Consider the following 17,194-nt stretch of genomic DNA (forward strand, 5'->3'; position numbering starts at 1 on the left):
TGCAGCAGCGACACCTGCCGACGGCAATTAACGGGGGATAATTAATTAATTAATCACCTCATTCTCCCATTAAACAACGGGCATTCATTCATTAATTAACGGGAGTGAATGCATTAATTAACGGGGATTCATTCATTAATTAACGGGAGCGAACGGATTAATTAACGGGAGCGCTCTGCAGCAGCGGCGCCTGAGAACAGCAATTAACGGGGGATAATTAATTAATTAATCACCTCATTCTCCCATTACACAATGGGCATTCATTCATTAATTAATGGGAGTGAATGCATTAATTAACGGGGATTCATTCATTAATTAACGGGGAATAATTAATTCATTAATTAATTAACCCAACAATGGAAATTAACTAACAAAAATTAATTAACTTCTTGGAACAGCAAACCACGGGAACCAATTAATGTGAGTTAATTAAGCAGCAGGAATGGCAAACCGTGGGAATTAATTAATGGGCATTAATTAATTAAAGTGAACAGCAACCCACGGGAATTAATTAATTAACAGGAACAGCAACCCACGGGAATTAATTAATGGGAATGAATTAATTAACGGGACAGGCAAAAAGGGAATTAATTAATGATGACAGCAAAACTGGAACTAATTAATGGGGATTAATTAGCATGAACGGCAAAACAGGGTTAATTAAAGGGAATTAATTAACGGGAACAGCAAACCGGAGTTAATTAATGAATTAACGGGAAGAGCAGACGGGGTTAATGAGTTAATTAAGGGAAGAGCAGAGGGCAGTTGATTAACTAATTAAGGGGAGGGCAGAGGACAGTTAATGAGTTAATTAAAGGAAGAGCAGAGGGAATTAATTAATTAAGTAATTAAATAATGGGAACAGCAAACAAGAATTAATCAACAGAAGAGAAAAGGGGCGTTAATTAGGTAATTAACACGAAAAACAGATGGGAGTTAATGAATTAATTAATTAAGGGAAGAGCAGAGGGGAGTTAATGAGCTCATTATTGGCAGAGCAAAGGGGAGTTAATTAGTTAATTAATGGAAGAGCAGAGGGGAGCTAATGAATACATTAATTAAGGACATTGCAGGGGGTTAATGAACACGTTAATTAGGGCAGAGCAGGGGGTTAATGAACACGTTAATTAGGACATTGCAGGGGGTTAATGAACACGTTAATTAGGACATTGCAGGGGGTTAATGAACACGTTAATTAGGACATTGCAGGGGGTTAATGAACACGTTAATTAGGGCAGAGCAGGGGGTTAATGAACACGTTAATTAGGGCATTGCAGGGGGTTAATGAACACGTTAATTAGGACATTGCAGGGGGTTAATGAACACGTTAATTAGGACATTGCAGGGGGTTAATGAACACGTTAATTAGGGCATTGCAGGGGGTTAATGAACTCGTTAATTAGGGCATTGCAGGGGGTTAATGAACACGTTAATTAGGACATTGCAGGGGGTTTACGAACACGTTAATTAGGACATTGCAGGGGGTTAATGAACTTGTTAATTAGGACATTGCAGGGGGTTAATGAACACGTTAATTAGGACATTGCAGGGGGTTAATGAACTCGTTAATTAGGGCATTGCAGGGGGTTAATGAGCACGTTAATTAGGGCAGAGCAGGGGGTTAATGAGCACGTTAATTAGGACATTGCAGGGGGTTAATGAGCACGTTAATTAGGACATTGCAGGGGGTTAATGAACACGTTAATTAGGGCAGAGCAGGGGGTTAATGAACACGTTAATTAGGGCATTGCAGGGGGTTAATGAACACGTTAATTAGGACATTGCAGGGGGTTTACGAACACGTTAATTAGGACATTGCAGGGGGTTAATGAACTTGTTAATTAGGACATTGCAGGGGGTTAATGAACACGTTAATTAGGACATTGCAGGGGGTTAATGAACTCGTTAATTAGGGCATTGCAGGGGGTTAATGAACACGTTAATTAGGGCAGAGCAGGGGGTTAATGAACACGTTAATTAGGGCAGAGCAGGGGGTTAATGAGCACGTTAATTAGGACATTGCAGGGGTTAATGAGCACGTTAATTAGGGCATTGCAGGGGGTTAATGAGCACGTTAATTAGGGCAGAGCAGGGGGTTAATGAGCACGTTAATTAGGACATTGCAGGGGGTTAATGAGCACGTTAATTAGGACATTGCAGGGGGTTAATGAACACGTTAATTATGGCAGAGCAGGGGGTTAATGAACACGTTAATTAGGGCTGAGCAGGGGGTTAATGAACACGTTAATTAGGGCAGAGCAGGGGGTTAATGAACACGTTAATTAGGACATTGCAGAGGGTTAATGAACACGTTAATTAAGGACATTGCAGGGGGTTAATGAACACGTTAATTAAGGACATTGCAGGGGGTTAATGAACACGTTAATTAGGGCATTGCAGGGGGTTAATGAACACGTTAATTAGGACATTGCAGGGGGTTAATGAACACGTTAATTAGGACAGAGCAGGGGGTTAACGAACACGTTAATTAGGACATTGCAGGGGGTTAATGAACACGTTAATTAGGGCATTGCAGGGGGTTAATGAACACGTTAATTAGGACATTGCAGGGGGTTAATGAACACGTTAATTAGGACAGAGCAGGGGGTTAACGAACACGTTAATTAAGGACATTGCAGGGGGTTAATGAACACGTTAATTAAGGACATTGCAGGGGGTTAATGAACACGTTAATTAGGACATTGCAGGGGGTTAATGAACACGTTAATTAAGGACATTGCAGGGGGTTAATGAACACGTTAATTAGGGCATTGCAGGGGGTTAATGAACACGTTAATTAGGACATTGCAGGGGGTTAATGAACACGTTAATTAGGACAGAGCAGGGGGTTAACGAACACGTTAATTAGGACATTGCAGGGGGTTAATGAACACGTTAATTAGGGCATTGCAGGGGGTTAATGAACACGTTAATTAGGGCATTGCAGGGGGTTAATGAACACGTTAATTAGGACATTGCAGGAGGTTAATGAACACGTTAATTAGGGCAGAGCAGGGGGTTAATGAACACGTTAATTAGGGCAGAGCAGGGGTTTAATGAGCGAGTTAATTAAGGACATTGCCGGGGGTTACTGAGCACATTAATTAGGGCTGTTGCCGGGGTAATTAGCGGTAATTGGCGGTAGGTAATTAGCGGTAGGTAATTAGCGGTAGGTAATTAGCGGTCGGTAATTAGCGGTAGGTAATTGGCGGTAGGTAATTGGCGGTAGGTAATTGGCGGTAGGTAATTGGCGGTAGGTAATTGGCGGTAGTTAATTAGGCGGTAGGTAATTGGCGGTGGGTAATTAGCGGTCGGTAATTGGCGGTAGGTCATTAGCGGTAGGTATTTAGCGGAAGTTAATTAGGCGGTAGGTAATTAGCGGTGGGTAATTAGCGGTAGGTAATTGGCGGTAGGTAATTGGCGGTAGGTAATTAGCGGTAGGTAATTAGCGGTAGGTAATTAGCGATAGGTAATTAGCGGTAGGTAATTGGCGGTAGGTAATTGGCGGTAGGTAATTAGCGGTAGGTAATTGGCGGTAGGTAATTAGCGGTAGGTAATTAGCGGTAGGTAATTAGCGATAGGTAATTAGCGGTAGGTAATTGGCGGTAGGTAATTGGCGGTAGGTAATTAGCGGTAGGTAATTGGCGGTAGGTAATTGGCGGTAGGTAATTAGCGGTCGGTAATTGGCGGTAGGTAATTAGGCGGTCGGTAATTAGCGGTAGGTAATTAGGGGTAAGTAATTGGCGGTAGGTAATTAGCGGTAGGTAATTGGCGGTAAGTAATTGGCGGTAGGTAATTAGCGGGATATTAGCGGTAGGTAATTAGCGGTAGGTAATTGGCGGTAGGTAATTAGCGGTCGGTAATTAGCGGTCGGTAATTAGTGGTCGGTAATTAGCGGTAGGTAATTAGCGGTAGGTAATTAGCGGTAGGTAATTGGCGGTAGGTAATTGGCGGCAGGTTATTGGCGGTCGGTAATTGGCGGTAGGTAATTAGCGGTAGGTAATCAGCGGTAGGTAATTCGGGGTCGGTAATTAGCGGTCGGTAATTAGCGGTCGGTAATTAGGCGGTAGGTAATTGGCGGTAGGTAATTAGCGGTAGGTAATTGGCGGTAGGTAATTGGCGGTAGGTAATTGGCGGTAGGTAATTGGCGGTGGGTAATTAGCGGTCGGTAATTAGCGGTCAGTAATTAGGCGGTAGGTAATTGGCGGTGGGTAATTAGCGGTAGGTAATTGGCAGTAGGTAATTAGCGGTAGGTAATTAGCGGTAGGTAATTGGCGGTAGGTAATTAGGCGGTAGGTAATTGGCGGTAGGTAATTAGCGGTCGGTAATTAGCCGGTCGTTAATTAGGCGGTCGTTAATTAGCGGCAGGTAATTAGGCGTTTACCCGGGCCCCGCAGCGCGCGGCGATCTCCTCGAAGGGCGCGCGCTGGAAGCGCTGCAGCAGCTGCCGGCGCCGCTCGCGCTCCTGCTCCTGCGCCAGCGCCGAGTGCGCTGCGCCGGGAAAACGCCGGAGAGACCAGCGGGGGAAACGGGGGGAAAACGGGGGGGAAAAAGGGGGGGAAAACGGGAATAACGGGGAAAATGGGGGGAAAAACAGGAGGGAAACGGGAGGGAAACGGGGGAAAAACGGGAGGGAAAACGGGGGAATAACGGGAAAAATGGGGGGAAACGGGAGGGAAACGGGAGGGAAACGGGAGGGAAAACGGGGGGAAGCACCGGGAAAAACGGGGGGAAAACGGGGGAATAACGGGGAAAACACGAGGAAAACACAGGGAAAATGGGAGGAAACGGGGGGAAAAACACGGAAAACACGGGGAAATCGGGAAAAATGGGGGAAAAATGGGGGGAAAAACGGGAAAAACAAGGGGAAAACGGGGAAAATGGGGGGAAACGGGGAAAATGGGGAAACACGGGGGAAAACGGGGAGAAAAAACGGGGAAAACATGAGGAAAACACGGGGAAAATGGGGGGAAACAGGGGAAAATGGGGGAAAACGGGAAAAACGGGGGAAACACGGGGGGAAATGGGGAGAAAAACGGGGAAAACATGAGGAAAACACGGGGAAAATGGGGGGAAACGGGGGAAAACGGGGGAAAACATGGGGAAAAATGGGGGGAAAACGGGAAAACGGGGGGAATAACGGGAAAAAACGGGTGGAAAAACGTGAAAAACAAGGGGAAAACGGGGAAAATGGGGGGAAACGGGGAAAATGGGGAAACACGGGGGAAAAACGAAGGGAAAAATGGGGAAAACACGAGGAAAACACGGGGAAAATGGGGGGAATAACGGGAAACCGGGGGGGAAACGGGAGGGAAACGGGAAAAATGGGGGAAAAACGGGAGGGAAAACGGGGGGGGAAAAAGTGGGGGGGAAACGGGGGAAAAACGGGGGGAAAAACAGGGAAAACGGGTAAACGGGGGAATAACGGGGAAAACGGGGGGGAAACGGGAAAAATGGGGGGAAAAACGGGGGGAATAACAGGGAAAACGGGGGAAACATGGGGGAAAACGGGGGGAAAAACGGGGAAAACACGAGGAAAACACAGGGAAAATGGGAGGAAACGGGGGGAAAAACAGGGAAAACACGGGGAAAACGGGAAAAACGGGGGAAACGGGGGAATAACGGGAAAAACGGGGGAAACACGGGGGAAAACGGGGGGAAAAATGGGGAAAACACGAGCAAAACACGGGGAAAATGGGGGGAAAAACGGGGGGAAAAACAGGGAAAACACGGGGAAAACGCGAAAAATGGGGGAAACGGGGGGAAACGGGGGAAAACGGGAAAAACGGGGGAAACGGGGAAAATGGGGGGAAACGGGGAAAATGGGGGAAACACGGGGGAAAATGGAGAGAAAAATGGGGAAAACACGAGGAAAACACGGGGGAAAACGGGGGGAAAAACAGGGAACACACGAGGAAAACACGGGGAAAATGGGGGGGAAACGGGGGGAAAAACAGGGAAAACACGGGGAAAACGGGAAAAACGGGGGGGAAACGGGGGAAAACGGGAAAAACGGGGGAAAACACGAGGAAAACACGGGGAAAATGGGGGGGAAACGGGGGAAAAACGGGGGAAACACGGGGGAAAATGGGAAGAAAACGGGGGGAAAACGGGGGAAACACGGGGGAAAACGGGAATAACGGGGGGGAAAAGGGGAAAACGGGGGGAAACACAGGGGAAAACGGGGGGAAAACACGGGGAAAAACGGGGGAAACACGGGGAAAAACGGGAAAAACGGGGGAAAGCGGGGGAAAACGGGGGAAAACAGGAAAAATGGGGGGAAACGGGGGAAAACGGGAAAAATGGGGGGGAAAATGGGAAAAACGGGGGGGAAAACGGGGGGAAAACGGGGGAAAAACGGGAAAGCACGAGGAAAATGGGGGGAAAAGGGGGGAAAAACAGGGAAAACACGGGGGAAAACGGGGGGGAAACGGGGGAAAAACGGGGGGAAAAACAGGGAAAACGGGAAAAATGGGGGGAAAAACGGGGGGAATAACGGGGAAAACGGGGGGGAAACGGGAAAAATGGGGGGAAAAACGGGGGAAAAAACACGGGGAAAAATGGGGAAAACGGGGAAAATGGGAATAACGGGGGGGAAACGGGGAAAACGGGGAAAACGGGGGGAAAACACGGGGAAAAATGGGGAAAAACGGGGGAAAACGGGAAAACGGGGGAAAAACGGGAAAAATGGAGGGGGAAACGGGAAAAACAAGGGGAAAACGGGGGGAATAACAGGGGAAAAAACGGGGAAAACACGAGGAAAAGGGGGGGAAAAAGGGGGGAAAACAGGGAAAACACAGGGAAAACACGGGGAAAACACGGGGAAAACGGGGGGGAAAACGGGGAAAACACGAGGAAAACACGGGGAAAATGGGGGGGAAACGGGGAAAAACGGGGAAAACACGGGGGAAACGGGGCGGAAACGGGGGGAAAAACGGGGAAAACACCAGGAAAACATGGGGAAAATGGGGGAAAACGGGAAAAACGGGGAAACACGGGGAAAATGGGAAGAAAACGGGGGGAAAACGGGGGAAACACGGGGGAAAACGGGAATAACGGGGGGGAAACGGGGAAAACGGGGGGAAAACGGGGAAAACGGGGAAACACGGGGGAAAACGGGAATAACGGGGGGAAATGGGGAAAACGGGGGGAAAACGGGGGAAACACGAGGAAAACACGGGGAAAATGGGGGGGAAACGGGGGAAAACGGAGGGGAAACGGGAAAAACGGGGGAAACACGGGGGGAAAAACGGGAAACAACGCGGGGAAAACGGGAAAAGGGGGGGAAATGGGAAAAAACGGGGGGAAACGGGAAAAACGGGAGGGAAAACGGGAAAAACGGGGGGAAACGGGAAAAACGGGAGGGAAAAAAGGGGAAACGGGAAAAACACGGAAAACAGGAAAAATGGGGGGGAAAACGGGGAAAACACGGGGAAAAAAGGAAACGACACGGGAAAAACGGGGGAAAACGGGAAAAACAGGGAAAAACATGGGGAAAACATGGGGAAAACGGGAAACAACACAGGGAAAACGGGAAAGAAAATGGGAAAAATGGGGGGAAACGAAAAAAACACGGGGAAAACACAGGGAAAACGGGAAACAACACAAAAACACGGGAAAAACATGGGGAAAATGGGAAACAACACGGGAAAAATGGGGAAAACGGGGGGAAAATGGGAAAAACAGGGGAAAACGGGAAAAAACACGGGGAAAACACGGGGAAAACGGGAAACAACACGGGAAAACGGGAAAGAAAATGGGAAAAATGGGGGGAAATGGGAAATCGTGGGAAAATGGGAAACGACGCGGGGAAATAACGGGAAAAACGGGAAACGATGCGGGAAAACACAGGGGAAACACAGGAAAAAAACGGAGGAAAAAAGGGAAAAACGGGGGGAAAACACAGGGAAAATGGGAAACGACGCAGGGAAAACAGGAAAAACGGGGGAAAACGGGAAACAACGCGGGGAAAACACGGGAAAAATGGGGGAAAAACGGGAAAAATGGGGGGGAAACAGGAAAAACGGGAAACGACACGGGGAAATTGGGAAACAACGTGAGAAAAATGGGAAAAACGGGAAAAACCACGGGAAAAACACAGGAAAAACACGGGGAAAATGGGAAACAACACGGGAAAAACGGGAAACAACGTGAGAAAAATGGGGAAAAATGCCCTAAAAAACCCAATACCCCAAAAAAATCCCAAATAAAACCCAAAAAAAACCCTAAAAAAGCCCAAAATTTCCCAAAAGAGCTGCAACAACCCCCCAAATCCCCCCCAAATCCCCAGAAATTCCCAAAATCTGCCCTCAAAACCCCAAGAACCCCCAAAAAAAATCCCCAAAATCCACCACAAATCCCAAAGAATTCCCAAAAAATCGCCAAAAAACCAAAAAAAATCCCAAAATCTGCCCTCAAAACCCCAAAATTCCCTGAAATTTCACAAAAAATCCCCCTGAAATCCCAAAAAATTGTCCAAAATTCCTCAAAATCCCCAAAATCTTCCCTCAAAAGCCCAAAATCCACCTCAAATCCCAAAGAATTCCCAAAAAAATCCCCCCAAAACCCCAAATTCTGCCCTAAAAACCCCAAAATTTCCTGAAATTTCATAAAAATTCACCAAAACTCCCCTGAAATCCCAAAGACATCCCAAAAAACCCAAAACCCCCCAAAATTCCCCCCCCCCCCCTAAAATTTCACAAAAATTCCCATAAAATCCCAAGGAAATCCCAAAAATTCCCATAAAATCCCTCTGAAATACCAAAGAATTCCCAAAAATTCCCCAAAATCCCCAAAATCCCCAAAATCTTCCCTCGAAAGTCCAAAATCCCCCTCAAATCCCAAAGAATTCCCAAAAAATCCCCCAAAAAAACCCAGAATCTGCCCTCAAAACCCCAAAATTCCCTGAAATTCCCCAAAAATTCCCAAAGAATCCCCCTGAAATCCCAAAGAATTCCCAAAAAATTGCCCAAAAATCCCCAAAATCTTCCCTAAAACCCAAAATTCCCTGAAATTCCCCCAAATCCACCTCAAATCCCAAAGAATTCCCAAAAAATCTCCCCAAAAACCCAAAAAAATTCCCAACATCTTCCCTCAAAAACCCCAAAATCCCCTGAAATGTCACAAAAATTCCCAAAATTCCCAAAAAATCCCCCTGAAATCCCAAAGAATTCCCGAAAATTCCCCAAAATCCCCGGAAATTTCCCAAAATCTTCCCTCGAAACCCCAAAATCCCCCTCAAATCCCAAAGAATTCCCAAAAAATCCCCCCAAATTCCCCCAAATCCCCAAAATTTTCCCTCTAAACCCCAAAATCCACCTCAAATCCCAAAGAATTCCCAAAAAATCCCCAAAAAAACCCCAAATTCTGCCCTAAAAACCCCAAAATTCCCTGAAATTACACGAAAATTCCCCAAAATTCCCCTGAAATCCCAAAGAATTCCCAAAAAATCCCATAAAAAATCCCCAAAAAACCCCCAAATTCCCTGAAATTTCACAAAAATTCCCAAACAATCCCCCTGAAATCCCAATGAATTCCCAAAAAATCCCCCAAAAATTCCCCAAAATCCCCAAAATCTTCCCTTGAAAGCCCAAAATCCACCTCAAATCCAAAGAATTCCCCAAAAATCCCCCCAAAAACCCCAAATTCTGCCCTAAAAACCTCAACATTCCCTGAAATTTCACAAAAAAAATCCCATAAAATCCCCCTGAAATCCCAAAGAATTCCCCAAAAATCCCCCAAAAAAACCCAAATTCTGCCCTAAAAACCCAAAATTCCCTGAAATTTCACAAAAAAATCCCATAAATTCCCCCTGAAATCCAAAGAATTCCCAAAAAATCCCATAAAAATCCCCAAAAAAACCCCAAAACCCCCAAAATTCCCTGAAATTTCCCAAAAATTCCCATAAAATCCCAAGGAAATCCCAAAAATTCCCATAAAATCCCTCTGAAATCCCAAAGAATTCCCAAAAAAATCCCCCAAAAATCCCCCAAAAACCCCAAAATTTTCCCTCAAAAGCCCAAGAACCCCAGAACTTCCCCAAAATCCACCTCAAATCCAAAGAATTCCCAAAAAATCCCATAAAAAACCCAAAAAAAATCCCAAAATCTGCCCTCAAAACCCCAAAATCCCCTGATATTTCACAAAAATTCCCAAAATTCCCAAAAAATCCCCCTGAAATCCCAAAGAATTCCCAAAAATTCCCCAAAATCCCCGGAAATTCCCAAAATCTTCCCTCGAAAGCCCCAAATCCCCCTGAAATCCCAAAGAATTCCCAAAAAATACCCCAAAATTCCCCAAAATCCCCCGAAATCTTCCCTGGAAACTCCAAAATCCACCTCAAATCCCAAAGAATTCCCAAAAAATCCCACAAAAACCCCAAATTCTGCCTAAAAACCCCAAAATTCCCTGAAATTACACGAAAATTCCCATAAAATCCCCCTGAAATCCCAAAGAATTCCCCTAAAATCCCCCAAAATTCCCAAAATTTTCCCTTGAAACCCCAAAATCCACCTCAAATCCCAAAGAATTCCCAAAAAAACAAAAAAAAACCCACCCCAAATCTGCCCCAAAAACTCCAAAATTCCCTGAAATTCCCCAAAAATTCCCATAAAATCCCCCTGAAATCCCAAAGAATTCCAAAAAATCGCCCAAAATTCCCCAAAATCTGCCCTCGAAACCCCAAAATCCCCTGAAATTTCACAAAAATTCCCAAAATTCCCAAAGAATCCCCCTGAAATCCCAAAGAATTCCCAAAAAATCGCCCAAAATTCCCCAAAATCCCAAAAATCTTCCCTGGAAACTCCAAAATCCACCTCAAATCCCAAAGAATTCCCAAAAAAATCCCATAAAAAAATCCCAAATTCTGCCCTAAAAACCCAAAATTCCCTGAAATTACATGAAAATTCCCATAAAATCCCAAGGAAATCCCAAAAATTCCCATAAAATCCCCTGAAATCCCAAAGAATTCCCAAAAAATTTCCCAAAATCCCCAAAATCTTCCTTGAAAGCCCAAAATCCACCTCAAATCCCAAAGAATTCCCAAAAAATCCCATAAAAAATCCCCAAAAAAAAACCCAAAACCCCAAAATTCCCTGAATTTTCACAAAAATTCCCCAAAATTCCCCTGAAATCCCAAAGAATTCCCAAAAAATTGCCCAAAATTCCCCAAAAATCCCCAAAATTTTCCCTAGAAACCCCAAGAACCCCAAAAATTCCACAAAATCCACCTCAAATCCCAAAGAATTCCCAAAAAATCCCATAAAAATTCCCAAAAAACCCCAAACCCCCCAAAATTCCCCGAAATTTCACAAAAATTCCCAAAAAAATCCCAAAAAATCCCCCAAAAAAACCAAAAATCTGCCATCAAATCCCCAAAATTCCCTGGAATTCCCCAAAAATTCCCATAAAATCCCCCTGAAATCCCAAAGAATTCCCAAAAAATCCCCCAAAATCCCCAAAATTTTCCCTCGAAAGCCAAGAACCCAGAACTTCCCCAAAATCCGCCTCAAATCCCAAAGAATTCCCAAAAAATCCCATAAAAAATCCCCAAAAAACCCCAAAACCCCCAAAATTCCCTGAAATTTCACAAAAATTCCCAAAGAATTCCCAAAAAATCCCCCAAAAAAACCAAAATCTGCCCTAAAACCCAAAAATTCCCTGAAATTCCCCAAAATCCACCTCAAATCCCAAAGAATTCCCAAAAAATCCCCAAAAACCCAAAAAAATTCCCAAAATCTTCCCTCAAAACCCCCAAAATTCCCCGAAATTTTGCGAAAATTCCAAAAAAATTCCCAAAAAATCCCCATGAAATCCCAAAGAATCCCAAAAATTCCCCAAAATCCCCGGAAATCCCCAAAATCTTCCCTCGAAACCCCAAGAACCCCAAAAATTCCCCAAAATCCACCTCAAATCCCCAAGAAATCCCAAAAAATCCCCCCCAAAACCCCAAAAAAATCCCAAAATCTGCCCTCAAAACCCCCAAAACTCCAAAATTCCCTGAAATTTCACAAAAATTCCCTAAGAATCCCCTGAAATCCCGAAGAATTCCCAAAAAAATCGCCCAAAATTCCCCAAAATCCCCAAATTCTTCCCTCGAAACCTCAAGAACTCCAAACCTTCCCCAAAATCCACCTCAAATCCCAAAGAATTCCCAAAAAATCCCCCAAAAACCCCAAAAAAATCCCATAATCTTCCCTCAAAACCCCCAAAATTCCCCGAAATTTTGCGAAAATTCCCAAAAAATTCCCCAAAATTCCCCTGAAATCCCAAAGAATTCCCAAAAATTCCCCAAAATCCCCGGAAATTCCCAAAATCTTCCCTCGAAAAGCCCAAAATCCACCTCAAATCCCAAAGAATTCCCAAAAAAATCGCCCAAAATTCCCCAAAATCCCAAAATCTTCCCTGGAAACTCCAAAATCCACCTCAAATCCCAGAGAATTCCCAAAAAAATCCCATAAAAAATCCCAAATTCTGCCCTAAAAACCCCAAAATTCCCTGAAATTACATGAAAATTACCATAAAAATCCCCCTGAAATTCCCCAAAAATTCCCCAAAATCCCCAAAATCTTCCCTCGAAAGCCAAAATCCACCTCAAATCCCAAAGAATTCCCAAAAAAAATCCCCAAAAAAACCCCAAATTTCCCGGAAATTTCACAAAAATTCCCAAAAAATCCCCCTGAAATCCCAAAGAATTCCCAAATAATCCCCCAAAATTCCCAAAATCCACCCTAAATCCCAGAGAATTCCCAAAAAAATCCATAAAAAATCCCCCAACCCCCCAAGATTCCTAAAATTTCACAAGAATTCCCATAAAATCCCAAGGAAATCCCAAAAATTCCTAAAATCCCTCTGAAATCCCAAAGAATTCCCAAAAAATTGCCCAAAATTTCCCAAAATCTGTCCTCGAAAGCCCAAGAACCCCAAAAATTCCCCAAAATCCACCTCAAATCCCAAAGAATTCCCAAAAAAATCGCCAAAAACCCCAAATTCTGCCCTAAAAACCCCAAAATTCCCTGAAATTTCACAAAAATTCCCAAAATTCCCAAAGAATCCCCCTGAAATCCCAAAGAATTCCCAAAAATTCCCCAAAATCCCCGGAAATTCCCAAAATCTTCCCTCGAAAACCCCAAAATCCCTCTGAAATCCAAAGAATTCCCAAAAAATTTCCCAAAATCCCCAAAATCTGCCCTCAAAAGCCCAAAATCCACCTCAAATCCCAAAGAATTCCCAAAAAAATCCCCAAAAAAACCCCAAAATTCCCTGAAATTTCACAAAAATTCCCAAAAAATCCCCCTGAAATCCCAAAGAATTCCCAAAAAATTGCCCCAAAATTCCCAAAATCTGCCCTCAAAACCCCCAAAATTCCCTGAAATTCCCCAAAAATTCCCAAAGAATCCCCTGAAATCCCAAAGAATTCCCAAAAATTCCCCAAAATCCCCGGAAATCCCCAAAATCTTCCCTCGAAACGCCAAAATCCCCTGAAATGTCACAAAAATTCCCAAAATTCCCAAAAAATCCCCCTGAAATCCAAAGAATTCCCGAAAATTCCCAAAATCCCCGGAAATTCCCAAAATCTTCCCTCGAAACCCAAAATCCCCCTCAAATCCCAAAGAATTCCCAAAAAATCCCCCCAAATTCCCCAAAATCCCCAAAATCTTCCCTTGAAAGCCCAAAATCCACCTCAAATCCCAAAGAATTCCCCAAAAATCCCCCAAAAAACCCAAATTCTGCCCTAAAAACCCCAAAATTCCCTGAAATTACACGAAAATTCCCCAAAATTCCCCTGAAATCCCAAAGAATTCCCAAAAAATTCCATAAAAAATCCCCAAAAAACCCCCAAATTCCCTGAAATTTCACAAAAATTCCCAAACAATCCCCCTGAAATCCCAATGAATTCCCAAAAAATCCCCCAAAAATTCCCCAAAATCCCCAAAATCTTCCCTTGAAAGCCCAAAATCCACCTCAAATCCCAAAGAATTCCCCAAAAATCCCCCAAAAAAACCCAAATTCTGCCCTAAAAACCTCAACATTCCCTGAAATTTCACAAAAAAAATCCCATAAAATCCCCCTGAAATCCCAAAGAATTCCCCAAAAATCCCCAAAAAAACCCAAATTCTGCCCTAAAAACCCCAAAATTCCCTGAAATTTCACAAAAAAATCCCATAAATTCCCCCTGAAATCCCAAAGAATTCCCAAAAAATCCCATAAAAATCCCCAAAAAAACCCCAAAACCCCCAAAATTCCTGAAATTTCACAAAAATTCCCATAAAATCCCTCTGAAATCCCAAAGAATTCCCAAAAAATTGCCCAAAAATCCCCAAAATCTGCCCTAAAATCAAAAATTCCCTGAAATTCCCCAAAATCCACCTCAAATCCCAAAGAATTCCCACAAAATCCCCCAAAACCCAAAAAAATCCCCAACATCTTCCCTCAAAAACCCCAAAATCCCCTGAAATTTCACAAAAATTCCCAAAATTCCCAAAAAATCCCTCTGAAATCCCAAAGAATTCCCAAAAAAATTTCCAAAAATTCCCAAAATCCCCAAAATCTGCCCTTGAAAGCCCAAAATCCACCTCAAATCCCAAAGAATTCCCAAAAAATCCCCCAAAAAACCCAAAAATATCCCAAAATCTGCCCTAAAAACCCCCAAAATTCCCTGAAATTCCCCCAAAATTCCCAAAAAATCCCCCTGAAATCTCAAAGAATTCCTAAAAAATCCCACAAAATCCCCAAAATCTTCCCTCAAAACCCCAAAATCCACCCTAAATCCCAAAGAATTCCCAAAAAATCCCCCAAAAATCCCAGAAACCCCCAAAATTCCCTGAAATTCCCCAAAAATTCCCATAAAAAACCCAAAGAATTCCCAAAAAATTCCCATAAAATCCCTCTGAAATCCCAATGAAATCCCAAAAAATTTCCCAAAATCCCCAAAATCTTCCCTCGAAAGCCCAAAATCCACCTCAAATCCCAAAGAATTCCAAAAAATCCCATAAAAAATCCCCAAAAAACCCCAAAATTCCCTGAAATTCCCCAAAAATTCCCAAAGAATCCCCCTGAAATCCCAAAGAATTCCCAAAAAATCCCCCAAAAATCCCCAAAATCTGCCCTAAAAACCCCAAAATTCCCTGAAATTTCACAAAAAATCCCCAAAATTCCCCGGAAATCCCAAAGAATTCCCAAAAAATCCCCCAAAAATCCCCAAAACCCCCAAAATTCCCTGAAATTTCCCAAAAATTCCCATTAAATCCCTCTGAAATCCCAACGAAATCCCAAAAAATTTCCCAAAATCCCCAAAATCTTCCCTCAAAAGCCCAAAATCCACCTCAAATCCCAAAGAATTCCCAAAAAATCCCATAAAAAATCCCCCCAAAAAACCCAAAACCCCAAAATTCCCTGAAATTTCACAAAAATTCCCAAAAAAATCCCCCTGAAATCCCAAAGAATTCCCAAAAAATCCCCCCAAAACCCAAAAAAATTCCCAAAATCTGCCCTCAAAACCCCCAAAATTCCCTGAAATTTTGCGAAAATTCCTAAAAAATTCCAAAGAATCCCCCTGAAATCCCAAAGAATTCCCAAAAATTCCCCAAAATCCCTGGAAATCCCCAAAATCTTCCCTCGAAAGCCCAAAATCCACCTCAAATCCCAAAGAATTCCAAAAAATCCCCCCAAAAAACCCAGAATCTGCCCTCAAAACCCCAAAATTCCTTGAAATTCCCCAAATATTCCCTAAGAATCCCCCTGAAATCCCAAAGAATTCCCAAAAAATCCCCCAAAATTTCCAAAATTTTCCCTTGAAACCCCAAAATCCACCTCAAATCCCAAAGAATTCCCAAAAAAATCCCATTAAAAAATCCCCCCAAAAAAACCAAACCCCCAAAATTCCCTAAAATTTCACAAAAATTGCCATAAAATCCCTCTGAAATCCAAAGAATTCCCAAAAAATCCCCCAAAAATTCCCCAAAAACCCCAAAATTTTCCCTCGAAAGCTCAAGAACCCCAGAACTTCCCCAAAATCCACCTCAAATCCCAAAGAATTCCCAAAAAATCCCATAAAAATCCCAAATTCTGCCCTAAAAACCCCAAAATTCCCTGAAATTTCACAAAAATTCCCCAAAAAATTCCCCTGAAATCCCAAAGAACTCCCAAAATTCCACCCAAAATTCCCCAAAATCCCCAAAATTTTCCCTCAAAAGCCCAAGAACCCCAGAACTTCCCCAAAATCCACCTCAAATCCCAAAGAATTCCCAAAAAATCCCCCCAAAAACCCAAAAAAAATCCCAAAATCTGCCCTCAAAACCCCCAAAACCCCAAAATTCCCTGAAATTTCACAAAAATTCCCATAAAAAATCCCCCTGAAATCCCAAAGAACTCCCAAAAAATTGCCCAAAATTCCCCAAAATCTGCCCTCAAAACCCCAAAATCCCCTGAAATTTCACAAAATTCCCAAAATTCCCAAAGAATCCCCCTGAAATCCCAAAGAATTCCCAAAAAACCCCCCAAAAATCCCAAAAAACCCCAAAATTCCCTGAAATTTCACAAACATTCCCAAAAAGTCCCCCTGAAATCCCAAAGAATCCCAAAACAATTCCCCAAAATTCCTCAAAATCTTCTCTCGAAAGCCCAAGAACCCCAAAAATTCCCCAAAATCCACCTCAAATCCCAAAGAATTCCCAAAAAAATCACATAAAAAATCCCCAAAAAACCCCCAAACCCCCAAAATTCCCTGAAATTTCACAAACATTCCCATAAAATCCCTCTGAAATCCCAAAGAATTCCCAAAAAAATCCCCCAAAAAATCCCCAAAAAACCCCAAAATTCCCTGAAATTCCCCAAAAATTCCAAAGAATCCCCCAGAAATTCCAAAGAATTCCCAAAAAATTGCACCAAAATCCCCAAAATCTGCCCTCGAAAGCCCAAGAACCCTAAAAATTCCCCAAAATCCACCTCAAATCCCAAAGAATTCCCAAAAAAATCCCAAAAAAATTCCCAAAAAACCCCCAAAATTCCCCGAAATTTCACAAAAATTCCCAAAGAATTCCCAAAAAATTCCAAAAAATCCGCCAAAAATCCCCAAAATTTTCTCTCAAAAGCCCAAGAACCCCAGAACTACCCCAAAATCCACCTCAAATCATAAAGAATTCCCAAAAAAACAAAAAAAAAAACCCCAAATCTGCCCCAAAAACTCCAAAATTCC

At 43.2% G+C, this 17,194-nt stretch overlaps 1 protein-coding gene across 1 annotated transcript in view; it reads right to left on the minus strand.

Moving 5' to 3' along the window:
- The window catches only part of LOC137466700 (maestro heat-like repeat-containing protein family member 1), a 57,428-nt gene that overhangs the window by 11,912 nt on the left and 28,322 nt on the right, over positions 1 to 17,194 (minus strand). Inside the window, exon 9 of the mRNA XM_068178384.1 lies at positions 4,385 to 4,491. Within this exon, the coding sequence (XP_068034485.1) occupies positions 4,385 to 4,491 (107 nt within the window). The remainder of the gene's footprint in view (positions 1 to 4,384; positions 4,492 to 17,194) is intronic.

The sequence above is a fragment of the Anomalospiza imberbis genome, unplaced genomic scaffold (assembly GCF_031753505.1).
Source record: "Anomalospiza imberbis isolate Cuckoo-Finch-1a 21T00152 unplaced genomic scaffold, ASM3175350v1 scaffold_422, whole genome shotgun sequence".
NCBI lineage: Eukaryota > Metazoa > Chordata > Aves > Passeriformes > Viduidae > Anomalospiza > Anomalospiza imberbis.